General features: G+C 38.4%; 2 protein-coding genes across 2 annotated transcripts; both read left to right on the forward strand.

The window, feature by feature from the left end:
- The first annotated feature begins 3,562 nt into the window (after nt 1-3,562).
- On the forward strand, nt 3,563-7,065 carry LOC4328786 (pentatricopeptide repeat-containing protein At1g51965, mitochondrial). Its single transcript, XM_026023327.2, has 2 exons — nt 3,563-4,300; nt 5,474-7,065. The coding sequence occupies exons 1-2, from the start codon at nt 3,593-3,595 to the stop codon at nt 6,677-6,679; spliced, it is 1,914 nt and encodes a 637-aa protein (XP_025879112.1). The 5' UTR covers nt 3,563-3,592; the 3' UTR covers nt 6,680-7,065.
- Nucleotides 6,925-14,123, forward strand: LOC112936055 (nudix hydrolase 8-like). The gene is made up of 10 exons (XM_015767096.3): nt 6,925-7,068; nt 11,264-11,623; nt 11,972-12,204; nt 12,273-12,338; nt 12,645-12,782; nt 12,901-12,978; nt 13,173-13,223; nt 13,313-13,347; nt 13,451-13,559; nt 13,667-14,123. The coding sequence occupies exons 2-10, from the start codon at nt 11,524-11,526 to the stop codon at nt 13,865-13,867; spliced, it is 1,011 nt and encodes a 336-aa protein (XP_015622582.1). The 5' UTR covers nt 6,925-7,068; nt 11,264-11,523; the 3' UTR covers nt 13,868-14,123.
- Nucleotides 14,124-14,453: the final 330 nt, after the last annotated feature.

The following is a 14,453-nucleotide window of genomic DNA, read 5'->3' on the forward strand; positions in this document are numbered from 1 at the left end:
ATATGGTTAGGGAACAATTGTAAGGTATGTTTGGACCACACTCACTGCAAACCAACAATTTAGGAACAACTTTTTTTGGTACATTTAAATTTTGATATTGGATACTTAGCCGTGAACACATGACCCTAAATAGTCCAAAATCACAAAAAAGAAAGATTTGGAGGTGTTTTTTTGGTTTGTGATGGAGATGCATGCAATGCACGGGTTGGAACTTGGGAAGAAGGGGAGGAAAGTCAACACATTTCACGGAGTCCAACGAATCATTTCACGTATATATACATACATGTGACAGGTAGAGGAGACCTTTTAACACTGGAATGATCTTCTAAGGATGATGCAAGATCGTTGACCGCGTGATTGTTTATTGATTCGATCTTTACTCCATTTGTTTAAATAAAATAAATACTTCTACCATAGTTAATCTTGACCAAGCAGGAGTATGCACCACTGAAGTACTGCCTCTATTAAAAAAAATCATTTCCTATCAATACACACTACATACGCACACTATACTCGCATGCCCACCGATACGTAACGCACGTTTAAAGGGACAAAAACCATGGGTAAATTCATGATCGCAATATTTAATAATCATATAACTATAATTTAAAACCTGACGAGTAAAATCACGTAGCCACTAGCTGATACACCACTTATTTTTTTTACGAACGCGTAAAATAATTACACGTCAATATATTAGAAGAAAATAAGTTTATGTTATACAACGCAATCAACCAGACTGACTTATGCCAAGGGAAGAGAAAAAAAAAGCAAAAAAAGTAAACTAAAGCTTAGGAAGTACTAAGGGCAGAGCCACGCTATACTCCTAATAACTACACCACTTGTGACTTTCATCATATAAGCATCAAATGAGATTTGTTATGTGTTGTATGCGTCAATTAGTTGCGTAGTGCGCAGCACACCGAGCTTAAGTACATTTGTTGTTGCCATTGGCACTGCGAATTATAAAAGCGCGACTGATAAAACAGGAGATTAATTAAGCTAATTAAGCAGAAGATGAACAGCATGTGACGACGTATGAGTGAGCGTGAATGGTGATAATGACCAAGCAAAAGCAGCTGTTGGCTGACCGCTGATCAAACTACTCATATCCTTCTGAGTTCTTAACTATCCAGGCTCCTTTTTGGCGCGGTCGTGGTTCTTAACTACTACTCTAGTCCAGACTATGGTTCACCATACCGCTGGTAACCGCGCGGTTACCGCGGTTATCGGGCTTACCGCGGGGTACGGTAATGTAAATACCGTGGTAACCTCCTTAAATTTAAATAAATTTAAAAAATAATTTAAAATTTTGATGAATTTTGCACGGTTTTGTATGGTTTTTCACTGTTACCGCGGTTACCGCGCGGTAACCGTGCTTACCGCCAGGGCGCAGTAACCCCGGCCCCGGCGGTTTGGGCTTGGATGCAGACATCGGTTTGCAGCCCAAAATAAATGATAATTATACAACTTTTTAATAATAAAATTAATTGTTAAAAGTGTGTTTAAAATTAATTGAAGTACTAAAGGAAGGAGATATTTGTTTTTGATATATAGCCCGTGGCCTGAATGGGCCTAGTACTGCGGAGGAGGTATTGGCGACGAGAAAATCAATGTTGTGCCAAAAGGATTATGCTACAAGAGAGATACTCGGCTCAGTCCACATGTAAGATGTAACTATGCTACTGCTGCTTGGACGAGCAGCAATGTTGTGAGACGGCGGACACTATTAAGAAAACTATGTGAAACCCCGTGTTTTACTGCGGGAATTTATTATGATAACAATAAAAAAATAACGTGTAAAATAGCTAGATAATATCAGATTAAGTAAATTAATATGGTTTATGAAAAATTTAAATTTGAATAGTATGTAAAATGGTGATTCAAACGTAAAAAGTAAGGTAGTATGATTTTATGGAAGAAAAAAAGTAGGGAGATAGTTTGGACCGTAGATTAATCATCTAAAGACTAAAAACAATTGATGTGATATGACTTCATTAGAGGAAAAAAGGAGAAAGATAATTTAAACTATAGATTAATCATTTAAGCACTAACTAAGTGAGGATGAACTATATAAATATATAGGATATCATAAAACATAATAAAGATATACATTGAAACATTATATGAATTATCTTGGATGATAATTTAACATGTTTGTATTTGAAAAGCTCTCTTAAATTATAAAAATTATAAAGATACAACATGTTTACATAATGTTTAAATGTGATGATTGTTAGTGGAGGATGATGTGACATCTTGTTAGTGGATGATGATGTAGCATCTTTATATGTTATGTTAAGCTTAAGTAGTTAGTGGAAGATAATTTTTTTATAGTAAAATAGGATTGGAATTTTAGTGCGATGAGTGTAGCTGTGAGTGTAGCTGTGTAGGCCACGCCACACATACGAGGAACTTAATTCATGTGCCAAATAGGCCCAGAGAACCGTTTGTTTGTTCTAAAATAAAACCGTTTGCGAACGGCTCTCACAGTGCCAGTGGCATTTCAAATGGTTCAGTCTTGGGCAGTGAGCTAGATCCACAGACAAAATTGTATCCGCAGTGCCCAACTGAGGGGGGTTGATTCAGGGGAGTAAAGTTTTGACGTGTCACATCAGATATTATACAAGGTGTCGTATAGGGTGTTCAAGTACTAATAGAAAAAACTAATTAAAATATCCGTCACTAAACCGCGAGACGAATTTATTAAGCCTAATTAATCTATCATTAGCACATATTTACTGTAGCACCACATTGTTAAATCATGGAGCAATTAGTTTTAAAAGATTCGTATTGCAAAGTAGTCACAACCTGTGTAATTAGTTATTTTTAAGCCTATAGTATTTAATATTTTATATAGGTGTTCCAACGTTCGATATAACAGGGCGTAAATTTTTGGGTGGGATCTAAACCGGCCCTTAATTACCCCCCCCCCCCCCCACCCCCAATCTATTCCTCACTCGCTTGCGCTTCACCTCGCGGCATCGACTTCCTAGAAACCCTCGTTGCATCACCTCCACATTTCACTCGTTTGCAACGTTATCGTACGCCCGAGCTCTCGGAAGATTGCTGAGGCATGAAGCTCCATAGTGGTCCTCTGGAAGGGTGTTAGGCTCAGTTAGTTTCTTTGAGTTAACAACTCACTCTCTTCATTTTCCATTCTCGTGCTTTTCAAACTACTAAACGTGTGTTTTTTTTAAAAAAATTTATACATGAAAGTTGCTTTTAAAAATCATATTGATTCACTTTCCAAATTTTTTGCTAATACTTAATTAATCACGTGTTAATAGACTACTTCGTTTTCTGTTTTATTTCTAAATATTTTGATAAATAAAATAAAAAATGAATTCAAACAAAGAAAAACAACAGTTGTCTTAAAGAAAAAAACTGAGGGCCCATACAACACATGGATGGGTTAGATTCGGCCCACTCAACAACAATCCAGTAATTTGCTACAGGCCCACGAACGGCCCTTTTAGGAGCCTCACTTGGCCGAAATACAAGGGCCCCACCTGTCAGTGAAGCCCGTAATAAGCACGGCGGCGGCGCCCACTCCGCCGGCGTCTCCCCCCTCGCCGACGAAAAAAAAATAATGCCCCGCCGCCTCGCGACCACCTACTCCGGCCGCATCGCCGCCGCGCGGCCATCCCCGGCGGGCCCCTCCCTCACCGTCACCGTCGCCCCGACCCCTCCCCCGACGCCGCTCGACCCGCGCGGCTACCCGCTCCCGCGCCGCCACCTCGTCTGCGCCGCCGCGCGCATCCTCCGCTCCCACGCCTCCCCGTCCCCGCTCCTAGACCTCGCCGACTACCTCCGCGGGCTCCGCCTCACCCTCACCGCCGCCGAGGCCTCCGAGGTCGTCAAGGCGCTCTATGGGGACCCGCCCCTCGCGCTCGCCTTCTTCCGCTTCGCCGCCGCCTCGCTCCCGGGCTTCCGCCACGACGCCTTCTCCTACAACCGCATCCTGGCACTCCTCTTCCGCACCAGGGCCGGCCCGTCCGAGGCGCTGCGCCTCGTCGCCGACATGGAGCGGGACGGCGTCGCCGGCAACATCTCCACGATCAACCTGCTGGTTGGGATGGGCGGCGGCGGCGTGGAGATGGAGAGGTGCCTTGAGCTGGCCAGCAAGTGGGGGCTCAGGCTCAGTGGGTACACCTACAAGTGCATCGTGCAGGCGCATCTGAGGAGCAGGGAGGTGTCCAAGGGGTTCCAGGTGTATGAGGAAATGCGGAGGAAGGGCTACAAGCTGGATATCTTTGCGTATAACATGCTTCTCGACGCGCTTGCCAAGGCTGGAATGGTACGATAATCGGCTAACTTTTGCATATGTTTAAATTGGTGGTGTTTGTGGAATGAATGCTAATCTAGGAATGTCTCTGTGGAATCATTGTTTCATGCTGTCGATATGTTTCTCTCTGATTGTTTGACCTAGAATTGGAGTCATATTTGCAAACATTAGGTATGAAGATGACATCATACCTAATGTTATGTGACCTAAGATGACATCAATACCAAGATCAAACTGAAATTGCAACAATATAATGCCCTTGCTTATAAACTGAAATTGCCCTCTATGATGGATTGATGGTAGCCCGTTCATTTTTTTTTAAGAAAAAAACTCCCATTGCCAATGGTTTTGGCATACTAGCATATATTGCTAGTAATGTAGTCTAAGTTAAGATAGCTATTTGCTAAGTTTTGAGCATCAGTTCCTCACGTACTAAAAGATCAAGCATGGTTGGTTTGCATAGTTGACAAAACAGTATTTTCGTTTGCCATTGGGATGATGCAAAATGGACACTCCTATGCCATCGCTGTAGCCTGAGGCAGTGAGAGAGGAGACAAGGGTGGTGAACAGTGGCAAACCGGGGGGAGGGAATGGAAGAGGAAGAGGCAGAGTACCTTGTTAGGGTGGCATAGAGGAATATCATGTCAAGGTTGATTTTAAAAGTAATACTGGAAATTGGTTGTGTTGTACAAAAATAGTAGACTCTGATATCTCTTTTGTGTAATATTGTTCCAATTACATAGAAGATTATGTTTGATAACCGAGAATGGGTTTTCCACATGTACATGCTGGTAAATGTACTATCACCACATCAAAATTGATGCAAACTTTCAAAAATGCAAAGTAACCAACTCGTCTTTAATTCATTGAGGTGTCCTTGCCAAATATTGAAGCTTTTTTTGGATGTTTAGTATAGTACATGTAGCCATGTGTGAATACATGTGGAGAAGCATTTCTCTTGATAACTTGCACATTGTGAAATATGAATCGAGTGGTAGTGGAGCACAGACAGAAAATTGTTTGGTTGTCTGATTCTAACCATTGCCGTTCAACAAGAATCTTGCCTCTTGTATCTCATCCTGTTCTATATTTTTTTTATATTTGACATACCATGCATCTTGAAAGTGCATATCGTTCAGTGCTTATTCCTCAAAACTTGGCAGCTGACCTTTGTTAGTTGATTAGGTTGACCAAGCTTTCCAAGTCTTTGAAGATATGAAACAAAAACACTGTGTACCGGATGCATACACATATACTATACTTATCAGAATGTCTGGAAAGGCTGGGAGGACCTCAAAATTTCTCTCATTTTTTGATGAAATGGTATCAAAAGGATGTGTTCTTAACCTGATTGCGTTTAATACTATTATTGAGGCTCTTGGCAAGAACAAAATGGTGGACAAGGTAATTTTTGTACTCTCCAAAATGGTCGAGAATGACTGCCAACCCAATCAATTCACATACAGCATTACACTGGATATCTTGGCAACAGAAGGGCAGCTGCACAGACTGAATGAGGTTCTAGATATCTGTAGTAGATTTATGAACAGATCAATATATTCGTATTTGGTGAAGTCACTCTGCAAATCTGGTCATGCAAGTGAGGCACATAATGTATTCTGTCGCATGTGGAACTCCCATGAGAAAGGGGACAGGGATGCTTTTGTATCAATGCTTGAGGTGTTATGTAATGCAGAGAAAACATTAGAGGCGATCGACCTGCTACATATGATGCCTGAAAAAGGGATTGTTACAGATGTTGGCATGTACAATATGGTCTTTTCAGCTCTTGGAAAGCTCAAGCAGGTCTCTTTCATTAGCAATCTCTTTGACAAGATGAAAACAAATGGAATTATTCCTGATGTTTTTACCTACAATATTATGATTTCAAGTTATGGTAGAGTTGGCTTAGTTGATAAAGCGTCTGAACTTTTTGAAGTGATGGAGGCTAGCAGTTGTAAGCCTGATGTTGTCACATACAATTCTTTGATAAACTGTCTAGGAAAACATGGTGATCTTGATGAAGCCCATATGCTTTTCAAAGAGATGCAAGAGAAAGGATATGATCCTGATGTGTTTACTTATAGCATATTAATCGAGTGCTTTGGAAAATCCAATAAGGTTGAGATGGCATGCAGCTTATTCGATGAGATGATATCAGAGGGATGCACCCCTAATATTGTAACTTACAACATTTTACTTGATTGTCTGGAGAGACGTGGAAAGACAGAAGAAGCTCATAAACTTTATGAAACTATGAAGCAACAAGGGTTAATCCCCGACTCAATAACTTACTCAATACTTGAGCGACTGGAAAGTAGATCTCAACGAACAGTAAGAATACGTAAGCCAACTCGGATTTCAGGTTGGGTTGTCAGCCCATTGAGATGAGGATGGCTTGGTAAATTTCCAGGGAGCTCCCTAGTTCTTCAGGTCCATACCTTCTGTGATGTGTATCTGGGGACTGTGCATAATTTCCAGATTGGCATCAAACCATCAACTGAAAATTTTGGTTCACTTTCTCCTCCAGAATGATAGCTAAGGATCACTGGATCAGGCATACTGCGCAGCTACCTACACCCTGATTCTAAGCATTTAATGTGCCATCGACTTTCAAAATGTTAAAGTGTCCTCATTTCAAGTTCAAAGGGCATGCAGATTCATGTAGTTACAATGCTTTGGAAATGGCAGATGTAATGAATGCATCCTTCGTATCTTTTAAGGTTCATCATATTACAAGAGAAAATTCTGGTGTGATATTGAAGACATTTCCAAAAGTGGTAAGAGTTCTGCTTTGAAGTCATATAAGCTTCTACAACATGCAAACAAGCTATCTTTTAAATATTGGAGATCATATTTACAGTAACCAGATGATTTGGTTATGAACTAGTATTCATTATTATTTTTTCACTATCTCTAAGTGCTGATTATGCAGCCAATTTGTTTTTAAGATGTAAACCCTGCTGCTTTCTTCCCTATATTCTGAGGATGATTATAGTATGGAGAACATTATAGCCAACTGTTTCTGTAGTATTTGATGTACATATCACAGATAATACGAAACTTGACCTACAAGGTTACTACTTGATTACGGATTACCTGTAGAAGTTGCATGTTGTTTCCGCTTATTGGGATGTATTTGTGAAATTTGAAATATTTAAGGTGACATGGAGACATCAATTGTTTTTCTTCGAGTTATAACTAATCAACAGATATTTGATGAGTACATTTTGTACAAAAGCTGCCTTTCCCGTCAGATAATTATTAGGCTGATTGGATTGCCCTGTGATGGTGTTTTTACGGGATATTCCACGAGAATATACCTATGCTTCCCACCTCAATATACAGTGGAAAGGCCATATGTAATTCTGAAATAATTTAGTAACACTGTCACAATATCAATATACTATGCTACAATATTTTAGGATCATTTGGGAAGGCCCAGAATCCTGACTCGCCATGTTAGATGGACCAGGATTTTTTGGCTTCCCAATTAGGCCAGGAAAGTGGTATTTAGATGTATGGCACTCTAGACTGTCCGGTTTCTAGATTTTCCACTTAAAAGTTTTTCCTTTGAAATGTTCGACTAAAAAAAAAAACACTATTTGAGATATGCCTAATTGAAAAAGGAGTAGGACCATACGTTCCTTTCTTCTTTTTTCTTCTCTTTCCCACCTTTCTCCCTTTTTTTCATTGTTCAATTCCCCGCAAAAAAAAAAAAATCCCTTTGCATAGATGATTTACTATAGAAATTAGCTGGTTACATAAAACAAAGTAACCAAGTTGTAGCCCTAATGGAGCCACACAATTTCAAGCAAAGAATGTTAGGGTGCGTTCGTTTCTCCCCTTTCCCAACCTCTACTCCCTCGTTTTCCACTTGCACGCTTCCCGAACTGCTAAATGGTATGTTTTTTTGCATAACTTTTCTATGGGAAAGTTGCTTGAAAAAAAAATCATATTAATCGATATTCAAATTCTTTTAGCTAATACTTAATTAGTCATGCACTAATAACTTGCTCCATTTTATGTGTGCGTGAGAGAAGATCCCAACCCCTACTATCGAACACATCCTTAATCTGTGTCAAATAGTCAAGTAGATACGTACAACTGTACATTTAGCTATTAATTGCCCTGAATGTGTTTTTCTTATAAGGTCTGTTGACGTTAAAGGGCTGAAACAACATGGATCTATTGTTTCTTTTAGTTACTGTTTGGATCATGGGAATTTTAAATGGAACATTTCACCTACTGGAATCAGGAAATAATTCCCGTGTCCCAAATGTGGCCACAGAGAGGATCCTCTTTTGCAATTTTTTATTTGTTGTTGCTTTGTTCTGATCAAATGTTTACGGTTACCCAAACATTGTATTGTAGTAGTATATAGAACATTCCATGTTTCAATTTTCATTGATAGTGATGCTGCTGTCTGGGACCCTGGGGGCCTGTTACTGAGTAATTACTGTCTACTGTAATCAACCAAACATTATAAAATATGTTGTAACGTTCCTATGTAGCTTTTGTATTATTTATGTCCACAAATGTTTGGTCCTGCTACATTGTTTTCTATTAATTTTTTCATTTAGTTTCTATTGTGTAATGCTTCTATTGCTGGCTATGAAAGCTGTTTTTGGAGTTTGTAGCAAGCCTGGTTACTGGTTGTAGCATTTATTTAAACCCCCTTTATTTCTTTCTGCAGTATGTACAATAGCTGTATAAATTATTCTTAAAAAGTAAGAATTCCTTTGGCACTCAGTGGTAATTTGTTTTAATACCATTGTGTTTCCTATTGTATGACCTCAAGTTACTATATTAATAAAACAGAACAAATGTAACACTTTCACTGTCCAGTATCTTTTCCATTAGTCCAACATTTGCAGTAGTCCATATTCTTGTGCCTGCTGTCACCACTCAGGTAGCAATCAAGAGGAATGAAACCAGATTCCTTCCCAACTAGTTTCAGCTTGAAAAGAAATAGTATTCCAAACAATTGTAAATATCTTATTTCATTGTATTCTCAATCCTTGCAATTTGCCACAAGAATTTTCTGTTTCAATAGGATAAGATATGGATGACCTTTTGTGTGGGTAGGATTTGCTTCTGTCAACCTTTCTGGACAACATTAGAATATGCTTTCAAATTGTCAGGTAATCTGCCAACTGGTGAAGATTTCTTTTTATTTTAAAAGAGCTTCTGTTGCTGAAAATGTTACTGTTACCTGGACATCAGTAGTTTCCATACAGACAAGCCTTTGGTTTGATATGTAGTTTGTCACACTATGAAGCTCAATTCTCTATGTTTAATCAGGCCACTGTAAATTTTGCCATACTGTGTCTTCCCATGGTAGTATTGTTTCCATTTGTCAGATGTAATGGTTGCTCAATGTAACTTAGTGAGTAGTGATGGTCGGAGTGTCTTAGTAAGTTGCACCAATAGGCCAGTTGCTTGTAAGTGAGGCTCGCTCCTCACTTATGTCGTCTGGAGTCAAGTTGGACATTGGAAATGAATGATAGCCATGCATACCGAATCTTGCAATTTTAGAGTTGTAGCACTCTGTTGGATTAGTGGCGTAGCTTCAATTTAGGTTGCCGGGTGTTGCAAAATATGTGGCTAAATGTTAGCATCTGTTCAGTGAAAATTGTACTGAGAAGACACAACTGCTAGCACAAGTATTATAATCACAACTAGTAACTTGGTGAAGGAAACAGCTGATTAATCTTAAGTTCAGATACTTCATTTTGCATCATGATCCATGTCCTGTTCTTGGTTGAACTTGTGTGCTGCTTGCAATAGCATTGCATTATATCGTTCTATACAAACATGTTTCTATGGACAAATCTGATGTTAAGTTGTTTTTCCCTTCCATCAATTCTAGATTTTCATGATCGTTACCAATTTACTGATGCTATATTATTCAGGGAGACAGACGTTTTGAAAAATATATATATATTTCTAACTATTCTTTATTGCTTTGCGGTCGAAACAAAGTTCAAAAGAACATAAAATCCTATCTTTTCTACCATAATATTTGATATAGTGCTCTTTAAAAAAAAAAAAGAAGCAGCATAGCAAAAGAATGGTGGCTGCAGTTGCCTGATTCTGGATGGCTCAGTGGCTACGTAAGAATATTGTGTTGGGGAATATGCATATTAAAAGGGAATGCCTAACACATTCTCAATATTCTGTACTGAGTATATGTTGTAAAAGTGAATACATTCAGGAATAGAGTGATGCAATGACAACTTCAATCTTTTACAACATACTCAGTACAGAATATTGTTCTTTACTCACTGTATTTTGTTAAAAGTTCATCAACGGTACCTTCTGGCCATCATTTTTCTACTGCATTTATTGATGGTTTGGGACCTGCCATTATATTTGTTTGTAAGGCCCAATGTTCCAGACATGGATCAAATAGTGAATCAGTTGGTCTTGGACTCTTTACCACATTGTCAAAATTGTAGGAACAGCAAGAAAGGTTATCGCCACACAACTTCAAATACTCTTTAATCAAAACTATGTTTAGTTTTTCTCAATCCAAGGAATTGAACTATATGATGGAACTCGATTTTTGTTAATATTTATTTGAGCTGAGCATGTCTCCTTATTTTGTGGAGACAAGGACAAATAACCACTACTACTAAGCAAAGAAAGGACAATCTTAAGAGTGTAATCTGCAGATTTGGGAAGTTAATAAGCTATATTTTTCCAGTACAAATTAAAATTTGATACTTGCTAAGGTCGTTTTTAATGTCAAATGAAATTTAAGTTAAATGTAATATAAGTTTTTATAATGTGTGTGTTTAAAGAATTTTACAGTTATTTGACAAGTAGACCATGAAATTGCCAATGGTGACAGTTGATAGAACATGCTTCCGGAGACTTCCACCCAATTATTTTGAATTATGTGAGGTTTACTTGCAATATAGTCGTGTATTCCATTGGAGTTCTGATCTCAATTCTCTGTGATCCCAATAGGTCCTTAACAATATGCAAAGTTGGGAATCATTCCGTTGTGGAGGCTAATATGGCATGTACTCCCACTTAAAAAGGTTATTTTCTGGTCCAAATTGGAGTGAGATTTTAGATGGCTTCTCCTTGAAATAACAGCAGGGGACACCACTTGGACATGTGTAGGTGGTGTATATTATTATGTGATTTGTATATTTCCCAGATCTATTTAAGACGCATAGGTCTCTTAGGATTGCCACAACTTCAAGTTCAGCGAGTGAAAACCAATGGCATTTGTTTTGCCCTCATCATATTCAAAGAGCTATCTTTCTTTGCCTCATCCGAGGATTTCAAGTACAAAACAAGTTAGTTTTGGCATAGCAGCAGGTGATGACGTGTGAAATCTTTATTCAACTTTCTAATAAAGAAAAAATGTTAGTGTGCATTACTGCATCTGCTTCTAGAGAAACAAGAAGCTGCAATCAGTTTCTTATGTTTTTCATGTTGATTTGTGCTATTTAAGTATTATTAGTCTGATATTTTTTTACTTTGTTTGTTGGTTTGTTTGGAATAGCAAACCTGAGGGTCTGGCAATTTGATTGATCTCCTAACTCATTGTTCAGTGTGATAGTTTTTCTCAGCTTTGCAATGTATTTCGCCAAACTACCTTACTATATTATGCATAATTTTTTCTCAGATTCTGGTAGCTGTATCTTACAGTGTTATATTTTGCAGGTTCAGTGTTCAGACAGCCTTGCTTGAAATTGTCAATATTCAGTGGTGGCAAGACCTTAAGCAAGGGAACTAATGCAGCTATTTCAGATACACCATTGCTTGGAACTATTGATGTGCTGGATGCCTTTGAGGATGATTATGGTGGCATTGTTGTTAACCCTACTTCCTTACCAAATACATCCAATGCATTTTCTTCATCACTCCAGTCCTCACTTTGTTATTGGAATAAGCAGGTAATACACATACATATTGCTAGAAAGTAGATGGATATAAAAGGGGGTTGATTAATTCATTACTGCAGGGGAAAAGGGGGGTTTGGTTGAAGATACAGGAAGATCAAGCTGATCTAGTTCCAATTGCAATAAAGGCAAGTTAATCTTATTATTATAAGTTTTTTTATCTTATCGACCTTAGTTTAGCATCAGACTTATCTGAAAGAGCATAATATTCTTTTCACTGAAGGCTGGCTAATGTATGCCACTATTGCTGGAAAGGAAAAAAAAAACCGTCTATGCCAATTTTCTTTTCATGTCTCTTACATTCTTTTGTTTGATAACAATACCTCATTACCTCTTAACTAATCAGTTAAAAATTGCAGTTAACCTTAACTTTATTTGTTTTACATTTTTTTAGATGGGCAACCTTAACTTTATTTGTTTTACAATTTTTTTAGGCGGGCTTTGTTTATCATCATGCAGAGCCAGGGTACGTGATGCTAACTTTCTGGCTTCCAGATGGACCTCCCGGTTTGCCTTCCACTTCATTGCATCAAATTGGTGTTGGAGCATTTGTCATGAATGACAAAAACGAGGTTTTGATAATTTCTGGATTATGCCTATTTGCCTTGTCATATACTTTCTGAACGAAAGAAAAAAGCAACCATTTATCTGCGTATGTATTGTGTTTGTAATGTATGCCTTTGATTTTAGGTGCTTGTTGTCAAAGAAGGAAAATGTCCATCGCACTGTTCAGACATCTGGAAGATCCCTACGGGCTTTATAGATAAGGTACAAAACACAGAGCGGAGACTCCCTAGTAAAACAAATTATTGATCTATGATAAGTCAAAAGCCAATTTTTTTTCTCTGTGTAAAAACCAATAGCCAAGTCATGTCAAACTTATTCAAGAAAAGGTCTATGTTTTGTTTAAGCTGTTTATGTTGGCTTTACTAATCTTATATTATTTCTTTTTCTGCTATCAGTTTGAAGATTTGTTTTCTGGAGCCATAAGAGAAGTTCGAGAAGAAACTGGGGTAATTACACTGTTTTGACTTGTTTTACTGAACTATGCTACTTAAGATGAAATGTTATTTTGATGTTTTACAAGAACTCCACTTTTCAGATCGAAAGTTGTTTCCTGGATGTCGTTGCTTTCAGGTAATTGTCAAGTACAATCAATGGAGTTATTCGAACCTTTTACTGCTGAGAGTTCCTTCATGTTTTTTTTTTCTTCTTCACGTTTCTGCCTCTGTTCATACAGACATGCGCATCAAGTCCTTTTCGATAAATCGGATATACTCTTCATATGCACACTCAAGCCACTCTCATCTGACATATCTATCGACGAGTCCGAGATTGAAGCAGCAAGGGTACTCCCTAACCATAATTCAGATACTTTGTAGTTTGTACTACTAGTTTAGATGATTGAGCTCTCACTAATGATTTTTTGGGTTATGCCCGCTATAATCATTTTCAGTGGATGCCGGTCGAAGAATTTGTCAGCCAGCCATTCCATCAGGAGGATGAAATGTCCAGGGCCATCACTGACATCTGCATTTCGGCACATCACAAGTGCTACGCAGGACTCGCCGCGCATCAGGTGATGTCAATGCTCGACAACAGGGTGGCTTATCTCTACACTGGGGATACTAGGGAAGCAACTGGGATGTGTCCCTGAGATTATAAATCGTAATAATCTTGGTTAATTGGTGAGCAGCAAAGTCTGTAGTATTGTTGCTATCATTGTAGTACACAGGTCAGTTCAGTTATCTGTGTCCTATATGCAAAGATTAACAATTGGTCCTCTATCCATTAGCAAAACATGTCACCATGTATCAGTCTATAACCTGGCAATAACAGTGATGGTTGTTCTGACCAATTAATACTATATTGTACATTTGTACTAAGTAATAAAGCTTGAGATTACATTATTATACGGAGCTCAGAGTATATGGGTTTTATTTGAACAGGCAGGTCTATGTCTCATGCACTCATGCCATCATGAGAAGTACTCCTATGGTGTACACTGTGCTACAAACAAAAATTAAACTTTGAAATGAATGAAATGTTGCTTTGTATTCGTGTACCGTTAATACACAACATAAATTTCCTGTATGATATGTTTGAAACTTCAAATCTAGTAAAACAAAAATACTTTGAAATAAAATCAATCATGCACTGTCTAGTGTCCACGCTGTTCCTTCAACCAACTGTGTCGCAAACCGTTAGTTAAACCGGCCCATTTAGGAGGGCCAATGGAGGCC

This window comes from Oryza sativa, chromosome 2, assembly GCF_034140825.1.
Source record: "Oryza sativa Japonica Group chromosome 2, ASM3414082v1".
Classification (NCBI taxonomy): Eukaryota; Viridiplantae; Streptophyta; class Magnoliopsida; order Poales; family Poaceae; genus Oryza; species Oryza sativa.